The sequence below is a fragment of the Rattus rattus genome, chromosome 13 (assembly GCF_011064425.1).
Source record: "Rattus rattus isolate New Zealand chromosome 13, Rrattus_CSIRO_v1, whole genome shotgun sequence".
Taxonomy (NCBI): Eukaryota; Metazoa; Chordata; class Mammalia; order Rodentia; family Muridae; genus Rattus; species Rattus rattus.
In genome coordinates, this window is record NC_046166.1 from 73,494,311 (window position 1) to 73,509,846 (window position 15,536).

General features: G+C 44.9%; 1 protein-coding gene across 1 annotated transcript in view; it reads right to left on the reverse strand.

Moving 5' to 3' along the window:
• The window catches only part of Myo16 (myosin XVI), a 382,886-nt gene that overhangs the window by 266,748 nt on the left and 100,602 nt on the right, over nt 1-15,536 (reverse strand). The window contains 4 exon segments of the mRNA XM_032918632.1: nt 2,384-2,537; nt 4,827-4,902; nt 7,364-7,489; nt 9,151-9,275. Of these exon segments, the coding sequence (XP_032774523.1) occupies nt 2,384-2,537; nt 4,827-4,902; nt 7,364-7,489; nt 9,151-9,275 (481 nt within the window).

Consider the following 15,536-nt stretch of genomic DNA (forward strand, 5'->3'; position numbering starts at 1 on the left):
GACCCTGGTTTTGGTCTTTATTAATAGTGTGATGGAAGAAGTAAGGAGAAAGAGGAGGAGGAGGAGGAGGGGGGGAGGAGGAGGAGGAGGAGGAGGAGGAGGAGGAGGAGGAGGAGGAGGAGGAGGAGGAGGGAGCAGAGGAAAAATGAACACTTTATTCAAATCAGCACGAATTCTGTTAAAGAACAACATCCAGTTTAATGGGACTCTAGGAATAGCTGGACTGGAGACTCCAGAGGGTTAAAGCTATGATGAGAGAGAGAGAGAGAGAGAGAGAGAGAGAGAGAGAGAGAGAGAGAGAGAGAGAGAGAGAGAGAGATCAAAATTCCAAGTTTGTTCCGAAAGGAGGTGGGAAAGGGAACTGTGCACATCTGGGTTAGAAGAATGGGGCTTTGGGCTTTGGGGATAGTGGGTAAAGCATCTGTCAGTGATACATGTTACTTCCTGCCTTTATGTTAAAACACTGGTTTGCTTCTAATAGAGAAGTTGCTACCATGTTTCAGAAATGTGTCCAAAACAAAAGCCAGGATCACAATGGAGACAGATTATCCACATGCTTGGTCTTGTGCCGGAGCTTGGAGGACAAAGCTCTGCTTCCTCCAGACTCTGCTCACTTCCACCTTGCCTTGCAGCAATTACTGACAATTGCTGGAAGCCGAAAAGAACCCCCATGGAAATCCAAGCCCTCAACACAAGCATGCACTTTAGTGGGATTTTATCACATATATATTCTTCTTGTTATATGTATTCATAACTGCACAGTAGAAATGACCAGATAAAATATGTCACAACCAAGAACTACAAAAAGAAAGAGTGTGGAAAGGACTCAGATGTCGTCCACCACCGACCTCATCTATTTACAATTTACCACAGAGTCAAGGCAGCAGGAAAGCAATGTAATCAGACCACATTATAACCATGTAGAACAAATAAGACATTGATTATTCTGCTCATAACCAGATTAATCCATTGTTTAGTCAATAATAGGGAAACCACTAAAGGCACCAATTAGGACTGCATATTCTCTTTCACCTTTAAAATAAAATAAAGCACAAAAGAAGCTATGAACCATACAAAGATGGGCATTTACCTATTCAATGTAATCTTGTGTTTACACTTTAAAGTTTTCTTTTTTTGTTGACTAATTTTGTTCTTAGATAATTTCATACACATATCTGGGTGTTCTGTTTTTATCTCCCTCTCCCTCTCTCTCTCCCTCTTCTTCTCCCTCTTCCTCTCCCTCTATCTCTCCCTCTCCCTCTCTCTCCCCCTCCCCCTTCTCTCTCTCCTGCTTCTATTCTTCTCCACTCCAGTCTTCCTACAGAACCCCTTCCCACATGCATGCCTTCTTGCTGTGTTATGGGAGTCACTGATTTTAGACAGGACTGTTTGTACAGCTACAGAGCTGGGAGGAGCTCACTATTTGGTACACAGCTGAGAACAATGACTTTTCCCCCTCCATATTCTGGGAGGTGTCAATTGTTTGGGTTTGCTTAGGGCCCCAAGATCCCTTCTGCTATGCTCAATGGGCTGTTGGCAGCCTCAACTTTGGTTATGTTTTGCTGTCTATATGTTTGGAAAGGCATAACACAATGCTAAGGTGGAGTCAATCAGTTATGGTCACAGCTACCTTTCTAGAAAAACACACATTTCCATCCTCTCAGAACACCCTTATCCATGAACAGTCTGTTCTTGTTGGCCCCTCTCTCCCGTCACACTGACTGTCAGTGTGCTTTCTGCCTTTTTCTCCAGAGCAGCTCATGAGGGTTCATGTGATACACTGAGTTGCCCAGAAGCCAAAGGATTCAGAGCAAGAACGGGGATCATAGTATGAGTCAAGTATACACTTATGCCCCAGGTCATTAATTAGAGTGAGCTACCTTGCCTTATCAGCTACACGTGGTGTTACTTTCTCAGACCTTGAAAGCAATGGCGAATTTCACTCCACCTCTCAACAGCTGTAAGCATTACCTTTTTTCTTTTGGATAGTGGGGAACCCTTACATTTATGTTTAAGAGAGAAATAAGGCATACATGCATTTGCTACTTCAGAACAGTCATCCATTACGATAATCGCTGATAAGTGACTTCAGCTAGACTCTAGGGGAAGATTGGGACACTGCTATCAGGGCAACTGGAGCTCGCAGGCTGATTGTATAGTGACGCCTTCCGAGGTCACGCTAATGTCTTTAGTTATGCCGAATGCATCATCATCGGCAGTCGGTTTCCTCTTTGGTAACTCTGCTGATAACCAACTACAGTGTTGGGTAGAGAGACAAGAGCTTCTCTCTGTGCCATGTGGGGTGACCGAGAGAAGTGGTGGAGACAGCTGGCTTCCAGAGGATTGTCCGGCTGCTGCAACACACTGGGATGGAAGTACTTACAGCTTACTGGAAAGCTCCGGGAGGTCGTGAAGGATCTCCTCATACAGCTCCTCCTGTGCTAAGCTAGGAACAGACGGGGACTCTTTCATTCTCTCCTCCCAGGCAATCTCTGCTTTCAGCAGCATCTCCTCAATAGACTCAGAGGCAGCGATGTCTATGAGACACAGTGAGGGCGTTAGACGTGGCTGTGGAGGGGAACAGGGCAGTGCTTCCTCTCACAACTCAGACATGGCTGAACTAAGAATGGATCAGCAAGTACACCAAGCCCATCGGGAAACCGCAAAGGTTTAGAGGAGACAGAAAAATCTGAGTCTGACATTTTCCAAGCCCACCCCGTCACACACCAGGGATGCACTGAACTGCACATGAAGTGAGAATAAATGTGCAGTGGGTAATAATGGGGGAATGAACAGTCACAGGGCAGGTAAACTTGAAAGACTATGTGTGCTCGTTCCACTGACTCGGACACCAATTGTAGCTCCTTGCTGTGACAGAGTAGCCCTTCTGGCTGTTTGACATGACCTTTACTGTTCTGTTGAAAGTGTCGATCACTGAGGGTCTTTACCCAGTGACCCCTTGACACATGTGGGCTATGGTATAGACATGCATGGTCCAAATTTATAATCAGCAGTAACTGTCAGTGAGACCCGGTGGATCTGAAGAAGATTTGCATTGACACCAGCTGAGAGCCCTGTGGAGGCAGCCACTTCCTGACCCTCACTAAGTCTGGCATCCATAGGTGTCTGTCCATTTGAGGCGAGTGCCTTTACGGGTTTGTCAAATTCATTAGGCCATGAGACGTTGTTCCTGCCAGTATTCTGTTATGACGTGAATGGTCTAGGACCAAAGAATAGTGGGAAGGGAGAAGCGACCTCAGCTGCCTCACGTGGGAGACTGTGTTCCTGGTCCACTTATAAACTAAACGCAGAATACCACAGTCGCCTTCATTTAATGAACACACATTGATTGAGGTTCTACGCCAGGCCCAGTGCTGTGCCTCATTGCCAAGGTTCTATGAACGAGGAACTGGGAAGATGACAGGCTCTGCAGGGATAACACGGAGCAAGCAGGCTGTCTGAATCTTTGTGCACTGCAAGTACGTGGCCAGGGCTGGAGCTGGACTAGAAGCTGAATCATTCCTGGGCCCTATGAGTGCCAGCTGCTGTTGGGAACTGGTTGTGTAACACGTGACACCAGTCTCAAAATGAGATGATGCGAGGATGTCTGGATAGGCATGTATAGGGTCAGGGGTCAGTCACATCTCCTTGGTTTATGAAGAAGCTGAGAATGGGATTGGTCACAAAATCTCCTGACAGAACCATCCAATAAGACACAAAGCCAGCAAATGTGTTTTTAAGAGAAAAAACTACAATTTTTGAATTTATTGTTTTTTAAATTATTTTGTTTGATTTGATGGACTCCCACTGCGTAGCCCCCACTCATCTGGCACAGAACTCACAGCACTCCTTCAGTTTCTGCCCTCAAGTGCTACACCAGCTGCCATTTTAATCCTTATGATTAGGTTTAAAGTACTAAATCAAGTAAAACAGTCTCAGTTCATGATAAGATTTTTAGACTCTCACTAGTAGTAGCTTAACTCTAAAGTCTGAGGCAACTGAGAACTGTCCCCTCGTGTCTGTTCGATCTTTGATTTACTTTAGCAAACACAATAAAGCAACTAACAATAAGCAATTTAATTTCAATAAAGATATAAGATTAAGTCCCTCACTCTGGTTTTCACTTACTCCTAGCAGTGATTAGACTGGGAGTTAAAGTGTGAAGGGCTTTTAAATTAGAAAGGGCCCAGGTACAAGAAGAAAATGGGATTTATTTTGTTCTAAAGATCAATTTTTGACTGTTATACTTTCTTACGTGAGACATTTCTTTGTTATTTGAATTCTCCTATTAATATGGCAAAAATAGCAATGAGAAGTAGCAGACATTAAATTTTAAAAGCTTCAGAACTAAGAGCATTAGATGCAGGATCCTATTAGTGGCAAAGAAGATTACGGAAGTCTTCAGAAGCATTTACCCTTCTGAAATAAAGAGTTTGGAGATCTGAGTTAGCACTTAACTATTAGTTTGTGCTTAAGCCTAAATAGTCTCAAGGAAAACACAATTAAAATAAGTATCAGAATAGGTGAGTAGCTGGCAACAAAGTAACAAAGGAGATGAGAGTGAAAGAGTTTCTGCCGTGTTGCCTGTCTAGGGCTCAGTGGGTAAAAACTATGTGAAAGAAAGGTGGTGGCGGACCAGCTTTACTCAATGCCCTAAGAATCTCACAGAGCAGGAAAGAGAACCCTTATGGAGCTCTGTGTGTGTGTGTGTGTGTGTGTGTGTGTGTGTCTGTGTGTGTGTCCTCCACTCATACTTCAGGCTGTACCAGTGATGGATGAGTAGTGTCTGTGCCAAAAGAAGAGGCTCCCAGCCTGCTCCAACTTACCTGATGGTTTCTCCCCATTGCAGTTCACAAGGTGGGGGTTTGCCTGATGTGCCAGAAGGAGCTTCACCAGGGTTGTCTGCAGCATAAAGAGAATTTTTATTAGCACTGCCATGCAGGACCCGTCAGACCTGTCAACAAACACTCAGGGTACTAAGGATCAGCATCAGTAAGTACCCAGGGCACTGAATACCAGAATCAGTAAGTTTCCAGGGAACTAAGAATCATCAGTAAGTACCCAGGGCAGTGAGAACCATCAGTAAGTACCCAGAATACTAAGAATTCGTCAATTAATGCCCAGGGTCACTGTCCGGTCCAGGTTCCTGAAATGGCAGGAGACTAAGAGTAAAGTTATTCTTGATATCCTTACCATTCCTAGGTTCTTCTCAGAACATGTCAAACTAATTCAGAATTTATATATTAGGAAAAATTATTTATCAAACAGCACTTAACTCCCATGGATCTGAAAAGGACATTTTGTGCGATAAAGTTCCTATTATGATGTTTTGTGGAGAGATAATTTACTTTTGGGTGTTTCACTTCCATTTTTTCTTCTCTTTAGCCGTTCATCAAAGTCCTGGCTTTTTGGCCACACACATCATCACGATGTCTTACATGGCATTGAAAAGCCTATAGTCACACATGGCATTGAAAGCCTATAGTCACACATGGCAACAAAAGTGTTTAGTTACACAAGGCATTGGAAGCCTATTATAGTCACATGTGGCATTAAAAGCCTATAGTCACACCGCTAGGGAAAGCCTATAGTCACTTCTAGGGAAGTCCACTCACACCCTGACAGACAAGTCAGGGGCAGGGATGTAACTCAGTGGCAGGGTTCTCCCCTAGTACAGATGATGTAAGTTCAATTCCTAGTACAACAATTAAAGAACTAGTGAGTGATTAGTGTATGTGAGAGAAAATGCATACAACACATGAAAAGTGTCTATGATCTGCACAGCACCGAAGGACACAGTAAATAAAATCTGCTGTTTCCTATTTTTATTATTTATTAGAGTGTGTGTGTGAGAGTGTGAGTGTGTGTGTGTCTGTGTGTGTACCTATGTGTGTGTGCACATGTGCATGTGCGCACACACATGTGTAGGCACATGAATGTGGATGTCACAGGTTCACATCTGAGAATCAGTTCTCTCCTTACACGTGATTTTCAGGGATCACACTCAGGTTATCAGGCCTGCGTGGCAAACATTTTGCACGCTGAGCCACCTGGCTGGCCCAGCCAACCTTTAAAAGAATGTCATTTAGCTCACCCTTGTGCGTTTCTCTAACCTGAGGCCAGCTTCCCAGCACTGGCCATGAGCATGGGTTAACACAAACTAATCCCGAGGGCTTGAAGGGCACATGTTCAGATACGGCCACAGGAATCATCTCACGCTCGGTGCCAACTGTCTGTATTAGTTACTATGGTGTCACAATAACCAAATGTCTGAGTAAAACAACCTAAAGAAGGGAAGATTTCCTTGGCCTCGTGGTTAATGAAGTTCAGCCATGGTGGCTCTGCCCCATGAGCTTGTTAGCACATCATGCCACCACTGGGTACCATGTCAGGGTCTCAGGTCACCACCTCCATGCCAAGACTGCAGGCCTAGCTGGGACACACTGTGTGAAAAGTTTCGTTATTTGTACATAGAGAGCAGCTGGCTTTCAGGCCAGGGTGAGCTGTTTCTAGGGAGCTGGGATCATTAACTGCAACGTGTTCAGGGGCCATTTCTGGAAGGAGACAAATCCGGAAACCTAGTTCTTTGTTGAAAGGTCACGGCTATCACACGGAACTGGCACACCAACAGCAGGAGGTAAAGATTCTGCTCTGCCCATTTTCTCGTTCCTTTTGATTGTAATTATGTTAAGTTGGAGAGAAGCATTTTCCTATAGTTCTTCAATTCGCTTATGGGGTCGGAACAGGTAGTTTAAAACACATACAGTGAAGATACCCCAGTGTCAAACACTTCTGTTACCACCGTATTCTGCCTGAGGGTGTGGACCCAAGCAGCTATGCACTGATACCCTCAACGTCCTTGAGCCGAAACAAATATCTAATCATTGGAGGTGCTTTTCTTGTGTAATTGGTCACAGCAGCACACACGGTGTCAATCCAACCTCTTTTATTCATTAAAATGAAGTGTTATTTACAGAGTAAAAGGGGATATAAAATGTAATTTCACTTTAGATCTACAAAGTGCGGAAAGCAAACTGAACACTGAGAGACTCGCGTCATTGGCTCTCCACGTTGCAGTATGAAAACTGCATTAATTCTGTGAAGGACATTTACCTCAGCCGAGAACTTCTCCAGTGAGCTCAGCTGGGATGTTCAGAGCTCAGAGGAGGGGGAAGCTTCCAATGCCCTGGGGAAAGTAAATACTTTTCCTTATTAAATTATTTGTATAGTAAGATGATGCCATTAGGAGTCAAATTATATAATGATTAGCATATAAATTGAAAGCAAATCCAAATTTAGCATAAAGTTCTCTTTCGTTAATTGTTCGATAATATTTCAGGAAGGGTTTAGGAAACCACCTCACCTGGCCATACTTGGCTGCTAAATGCAGGGGTGTCCAGTACCCATCATCCATCCCATTGAGGTCTCCGCCATGTTCTAAGAGGAGCAGCACCACCTCTTTGTAGCCACTGGCGCATGCGATGTGCAGCTGAAACAAGGATGCGTTTGTTACTCTTCCACTGTGGAAAAGTAGTCCCGCCATTATTTTGTCCAACGTTTAGGCAGAACTATTTACTAAAGCATCGGGCCCAAAACACGACAGTATAAAATTTAAAATCTGGGGTATGTAGTTTGATTACTTTATGTAAGTCACCATTAGCACACTATGAAGGAAAAACTGTGAATTGGGAAGAAATCGTGTGCTTCCGCTGTTTCCCTTCTGAGTAACTGTGTGTACTTTCCCAGGTGACCCCTACTCCCCGCTGAGCTCCTTCAACTGTCACTGGAGCTGCTGACGGTACCGCCTCACTAAATCCGTGGTTAATGCCTCCTGCCCACCTGTCAGAGACCTGCAGACTGGCTCTCAGATTTGTGGATTGAGTCTGGGGCTGAGCAGCGTGGGTCAAAGGCAAACACAGAAACAGGAAATGTGTTGCAGGTATCCTGGAGGCTCCTGGGCTGTTAGATTTTATTGTCCTAGCCAAACCGCCTGTCCTAGGTGTAGTGTAGTAACGAGAGGTGCCACAAGAGGTTAAGAGAAAAGGGTCCAAGAGTCTCTTCATCTGGATAGTATCGTCTTTTAGAACAGGCTAACCGGTTACATGCAGCAGCACTTGACTGTCTCTCTGAATTAAAAGTAACCGGAAGCCCAGAGGCATATAGACAGGGTACAGCACAAACAGCCCAAGCAGGTAGCTCCTACAGGTTTTTGTTCCAGTCATGACAAAGACTAGAAGCCCAGAATCTCAGCTAAAATGTAAATTGCAGGGCTGATGGATACAGTATTGGGGAATGAGTCCAGAACGGATGTCACTTAAGTTGCAAAAAAACAAAACAAAACAAAACAAAAAAACCCCAAAAAACAGAAAAACAAAACAACAACAACAACAACAAAACAATTTATCTGTTACAAGGTGGATGGAAGGGCTCTGACCAACTCCTGGATGATACAGATAGAACTTTAAACAGGTGGTACAGATGTTTAGAGCAGTATACAATGGTGTCTGCAAGCCCTGTCTGTAAGGCCATGTACTATGCTTAGAGTGCCACCAAGCCACCGAGTCTCGACCAGTAACTCAACCAGCAGCAAAACCAAAGGAAACGCAAAAAAGGAAACCAAATACTGTGCAGATTCCTGGTCCACAGAGAGCACATAACATCTTTTTCCAATCTGTAAGAGCGGCATATGGAGAAATGGTTGAAAAAAATATAACAACACATTTTCACAGGCCTCCTCTGGGCTGTGGTATAAATATTTTGCATTGGGCTGGAGAGGTGGCTCAGAGGTTAAGAGCCATGTCTGCTCTTCCAGAGGTCCTGAGTTCAATTCCCAGCAACCACATGGTGGCTCACAACCATCTGTAATGGGATCCGATGTACCCTTCTGGTGTGTCTGAAGAGAGTGACAGTGTGCTCACATAAAATAAATAAATGAATCTTCAAAAAAATTGTGTATTTTCTTCTTTCTATATTTATGCTTTCAAATATATCTTCAAAGAGTGTATGAGTGTTATTTTGAAATAAACAGACACTTATATATGTGTATTATGTTGAAATACCCTTTGAACAGGAAATCGTTTCCAATTACATGTGTTAGGATCAACTTCAGTTCCCTATGGAAATGATCTCGGAGCACATGTGTGGACTTACCAGGGTCACCCCGTCATCATTTTTCTCGTTGACATCTCCACCTGAAGACAGGAAGTGCCTGACGTCTGTCAGCATACTCAGGGGCCGCTGCAGCTTTATCTGGCGCAGAGAGTTCAGGTCCACCCCTGGGAGGAGAATGGGTCATTGGTACCAAGGCAGACACGGGGACTCAGGACCAGGTCATCGCCCAACACACTCTTCCTTCAGAACCCTCCTCCTCGAAACCTGTTCAGCATCGATCACATCCTATTTCTAATTATAATTGCCTGTCTATTTCTAATAATAATTAACTAAAATTAATTGCTGACGGGCCGTTTTCCCCATGATCGTTTATGTCTGTACATGTTTGTACATAGCAGGCTGTTCAGGAATCGAGGTTTCTAGACTAATATCCCTAGTGTGTTGGTGTAAATTACCCACATATACTAGTCCAAAGCATCTTCGAGTGCTTAAATTAGATTGGAAGGAGATGGCAAGCCATCATTGTTTGTTTTTGCTTAGATATTTTCCATAGAAACACTCGTCCTGGGCAAGCGAAATTACTTCTGCTGAGAAGCTAATACCACATGAATAAAACCTGAAGCTCACAGCACCAGGCCATTCATGCAGAGGAGCTCTGACGGATGTCCTTATGGGGCACTGGTGCTGGCGTTATGGTTGTGCTTCAAACCGCACTTGGGGATCCTTTTTCAGTACTCTGGAACTTTCCTGGATGTGTGAAATTATTTCCAGATACAGGTTTTACAGAGTGCTCCAACTGAACAGGTCAGGGTTATTGACGTCGGGACAGACACCCAACACTGAGAGACAGCAGCTCCATGATGGATAGCGTCAGCTCACACAGTTCACAGCCTTCATCAGCGTTCATCTCTGCCTGAGATTTTAGAATAGTGCAGCAGACCTGCTCTAGCTCATCTTCTCATTTATGGATCCCTTGTTCCTATCACTGCTTCTCAGACACAGACGTTTACTTGGGTCATGCTTCTGATATGTCCAGTATGAGATATATCCACTTCCTGGTTCTATTTTGGGAATGGTCTCTGGGCTTCATGATCCTCATCCGTTTGGATAATAAGGTTCCAAACGGGAGAGGCTATGGTTCCTCCTTCTTCTCTCAAGGAAAGGTGAAGAAAACAATGGTGGTGATGATGTTGGTGGTGATGATGATGATGTTGGTGATGATGATGGTGGTGGTGGTTTGTGGTGATGATGATGGTGATGGTGGTGGTTATGATGGCAATGATGATGTTGGTGATGGTGGCGGTAGTGGTGGTGGTGGTGGTTGGTGGTGGTGACGATGATGGTGATGGTGGTGGTGGTGGTTGTTGTTGTTGGTGGTTGGTGGTGGTGATGATGATGGTGATGGTGGTGGTGGTGGTGATGGTGGTTGGTGGTGGTGATGATGATGGTGATGGTGGTGATGATGGTGATGATGATGTTGGTGATAGTGTTGTTGTTGTTGGTGGTGAATATGATAGCTGTGGTGACAAATGACCAATGATAAGGATGATGGCCATGTTGGTAGGGTTAGCAATAATGGTGCTGATGGTGATGAGAGAGAGAGAGATTGTCTACTTGTAAGTGCTGCTGTGAGCTAACCGTTGTCATGAACACAGTGCGTGTGAGCTAACCATTAGCCTACATCTTCACTGGCTGAATCTTACTGAGAACACCCAAGGAAAGCATCCTAGAGCAGATACAAACACCATTCCTGCTTTGACGCTCCTGGCACGTTCAGCAACTCAGGCTCACAACTCAGGTGACGTTGAGAAAGTCATTTTACTGTTGTGGCTTCAGCGTCCTCAGCCATTGGGGCAACAACAAATTCCAAGGTTACAATTCACAGGTTTTGTTCTTCCCTACACAGAGACAGGGCTTCTCTGTGTAGCCTTGGCTGCCCTGGAATGCTCTCTGTAGACCAGGCTGGCCTCTACCTCCTGAGTGCCGCAGTTAAAGGCGTGCACCACTACACGGGGCTACAAGTTACAGGCCTCACGGTGTGTCTCAGGGGCAGAGGTCAGGGAATTACCAGTCTGTAAGTAGTAACTGGGGTCATTTGCTCATCTTCTTTTCCTCCAGTAGACTCCCCAGGTCTGTTCTCCACAGGCTTACCTCTGGACCTGAGTGTGGAAATGAGCCGAAATGCTCAGACGCCCATCGTCTGGGCTTTACAGCTATGAAGTGTCACTACAGACAGGTAATTTGTCCTCTGAAGAGAACGGGCTGGCAGACGCTGTTTTACCGTTTACTGGAGTGAATTAACACCAGGTCCACATGGAAGACAGAAGAGTATTTGCTCTTTAGCAAGCACTCTTGAGAATGAGCCATGGTTGATCACTGCTCTGGGGAAGCATGCAGTCATGTCAACCGAAACGCCGACCAGAAGCTCCTGGTCACGCCACACCTCATCACCAAGTGACCCCATACCATGCTGGAAAACTAACATTACTAAACATCATTTTTGTGATGGGGCATTTGAGGTCTGCGGGGACCAATTAAAACTGTCACTTCATTCTCATTTCGTAGGACGATGGAGTTTGACATGTGATTTGATTTTCATGAATGCTTTCTAGAGGGTCTGCAGTGAGGTTTGCGGAGGAAGTGATAAAAACCTCCAAGGTTCCAGAACTTGGTGAAATCCCACAATGCTGCAGTGTTTGTTCTTGTGCACCTCCAGGACGCGTGAAGATATCTAATTAAAATTAAATTCTGACTGTAGAGTGCAGCACACGTGGAACACACAGGCTGAACCACAGAAGTACGAGGCCCCTCGCTGAAAGCCGGCCACACTCAACACTGCTAGTAAGGCCAGCAGCCTATTTCTGGTTCCTGTCACCAGGGCACCACAGGGGAGTATTTTGACATTATATTGATTTAAGCTCAATTTTGAATCAAACATGGTGCCAACTAAAGTGTGATCTTCTAGATTTTTGTTATAATTTTAGAAAAGAAAAAAAAGTCCCTTTCTGTTAAGCCAATATAACACACAGATTCTGTCTCCTCACATCAATCAAGTGTCTTTGACTTCTGAACAAATCAACCAGTTGGCAGAGCTCTTCCTCCTCCCCTTAATCTAGTCAGGGTTGATGAATGCTCTCAGTCTCCATTCTCCCTTTTTTAATATTAAAAGAAATTTAATTTTATGTTCATATTATTTTCTGGAACGAGTAAGACCAAAGAGCAATCTTGTTTAGATTTATTATTTTGGAGAAATCTGGTATTTCTTTAAATTTAAGAATTAAGAAGCAAGATCTGTTACTCCCCCAGACCACAAGTTAATATGACACCGTAGTTGTTGCTGGGTCGTTTTAGATGAATAAGGATACCAGCACCACTTTTATTCATTTATTTATTAACTCTGTTAATGCCTGTCTAACTTTGCTCAACTGCCATTCTCAAAGACATGCTGCTTGCCTAGCAACCTGAGCTCCTTTGGGTGGTGTGACTGTGTGTGTTGGAGTTGACCTGTCCCGAGATAATCCCGAGCTAAAGGGGACTTTGCACTATCCTCCATTGCGGTCCCAAGCACGTTGCCTCTGCACAACCTACTTACGGAGCCCACATGATTCTCCGGCACCCCGGCCCCTCCTCACCTAACATTTGCAAAGGGTCCGTTCTGTGAAGCCTTCTGCAGAGGTCTCAGGGAAAGTTAAGTCTTCCTTGACAGGTTTGTGTGCCGTTCGCACACCAGCAGTCAGTGTCCAACGAACCTGTGCACTCTTGTTTTTCTTCTCTAGAATGTCCCTGAGCCATCGCTTGAGTAAACTGAACAGATAATTTTGTCCTCAAAAGAAAACTGAACCAACAAACGAGCAGACCTAAAGAGACGTTATGCAGCAGTTGATAGGCCACGACGCGCTTTTAGCATGTGCTTTCTTAGCTCAAAGGAATGAAGCTTAGCTCCCTGGGTCTCCATGGAGCTTCCTAAGGAACAGACGGAGGCTGCAGAGTTGGGCAGGCAAATCCCTCACAGTGATGTCAGCACAGAGAAACGAACACATCCAGGCCGTGAGGGCTCGATGCTCCCACCTAGCCTTGTTTGGCACCTGAACAGCAGCCATAAGCGTACCCATAAGCCACATGCAGACTGGAATGTGCTGCCCCCTTGATTATGTGGGATTCTGCAAGGGCCAGTGCCAGGAAAGGAGCTGCAATAAACCGCATTGAGCAAATACAGTACAGGAAACGGATGAGCCGAGTTTGCTGGGGGGTGGGGTCTGAAGGAGGAAGCATGGTGCACTGAGAACTGTGGCCCTAGTATCTTCTGAAATCTTGGCTTGGAAGCCACCTCACTAACACACATTAGAAATGTAATGTTTGGTCCTGCCAAGGCCGGATGCCCCCAGTGTAGGGGAATGTCAGGGCGGGGAGGTGGGAAGGGGTGAGTGGTTGGTGGGGACACCCTCATAGAAGAAGGGGAGGGGGATGGGATAGGGGGCTTATGGATGGGAAACTGGGACAGGGAATGACATTTGAAATGTAAATAAAAAGTATATCCAATAAAAAAATCAGAAGAATTAAAAAAAAAGAGAGAGACTCAAAAGAAGAAGGAAAGAAAGAAAGAAAGAAAGAAAGAAAGAAAGAAAGAAAGAAGGAAAAGAAGGAAAGTCAGTTTTGATAATTATCTGGGAAATTAACATTAAACAGCAGTGAAATAAAATTTTACAACTGTTAAAATAGCTGTTCAAAAAGACGGTGACAATAGATGTTGGCAAGGATAAAAATAAAAAGGAAATACCTGTACCCGATTAGTGGGAATGAAACCAGTGTGACCAGTGTGGGAAACAGTGTAGTTATTTAACACATTGAAAATAAAACTGTGTTTGTTCATTCCCCCCAAAAAAACTGCAGAGGAAACTAACAGGCAGAATCAGAGATCTCAGAGGCTACCAGGGCCATGGTTCTGAGTTGGGGAGCAGGCGAAGCAAGCAAAGGGTGAGCTCACTCAGTACCCATATCGTCCTGCCCCAGAAGAATGCTTCTCAGAGACAAACACCAGAGACAGTCAACAGGTGTGGAGCTGAGAATGAGTGGGGTCCCCCACCCCGCTACCACAGGGGGAGGCTTCAAGAGGAGGGAGGGAAGGATGGGAAAACCACATCAAGAAAGAAAGTAGTGTGCCAACATCATGCAAAGTCACAGAAAGATGATTTCAAAGAACGGGGAAATAAACCCCTGAAAGTTAGTTCAGGAATCCTGGATTCTCAGTGGGCAGGAAGCTGAGTGCCATATGGCTGAGGAATAGGACAGACAATATACTTGTTCCTAAAAGGGTAGAAAGAGAAATGACAGATAGATAGATAGATAGATAGATAGATAGATAGATAGATAGATAGATAGATAGATGATATAAATAGATTAATAGATGATGGATGATAGATTCACTTATGTGAGTTCACACACACATATGTATACACAGGAGGCTAGATGAATGAGTGCAGTAAGTAGATAGATGGGTAGATAAATGTATAGATATGTATATACTCTCATGTATGGATATAGACATGGGTGGCATGCGCACACGTGCATGTGCACACACACACACACACAGAGACAGACAGAGAGAGAGAGAGAGAGAGAGAGAGAGAGAGAGAGAGAGAGAGAGAGAGAGAGAGATTCTGCCCTGACCACCTTGAGTTCTACCCTGGGCTCTTCCTCCCCCCAGAGGCTCATTTTAGAATAGATTGCTTTTCCCTTGCATGCCCAGCTGCTTTGCCTTGTGCGAAGATGAGGTATTCATCAAATGCTCAATCAGCTCCTACGCCAGCTCCTCTTTCACAGCAGCCCTGGAACCCAAGGCACTGAGCTGAGGTTAATTGCTGTGGCCTTGTTTACAGTGTAAGTCGGTGCTGACAGCACAATTAGAACTTTGCGGCAGAGACTTTCTATGTAATCAACTTGTTCCCGATGTCTCCTGCCCCCTCTGCCCCCTGCGTTCTGATGTGACAGCGCAGTGCATCTGATTTGAAATGGTGGTTTTTTTTTTTTTTTTTTCAGAGCTGGGTGCATTCGGGATGGAAAAGCACCTGCAAATATTAGTGGGGTGTAGAAATGACAAGAGGCGAAAATGTCATCCCGGCCTATTAGAAACTCCTGATGGCTTCGGTCCCTGCTGCCACAGCAGATAAGTCCTGGTGCCCCAGAGAGTGGGTGGGATAAATGGAGTTGGACAGTGTTTACGGGGGCGGGAGAGGCAACGCTGATCGGCAGGAGGGATCCTGACAGGGGCAGCGGCAGCTGTGCAGGAGAGGAGAGAGGGTGCACGGAAGGGGCTGGGTCACAGCGGCAGCGGTGACAAGTGTGGAACAGAATTAAAATTGAAGAGATATTAAATTGAGTTCGTTCCAGCAAACCTGCATTTTGCAAACCAATCATGACAGCCACAG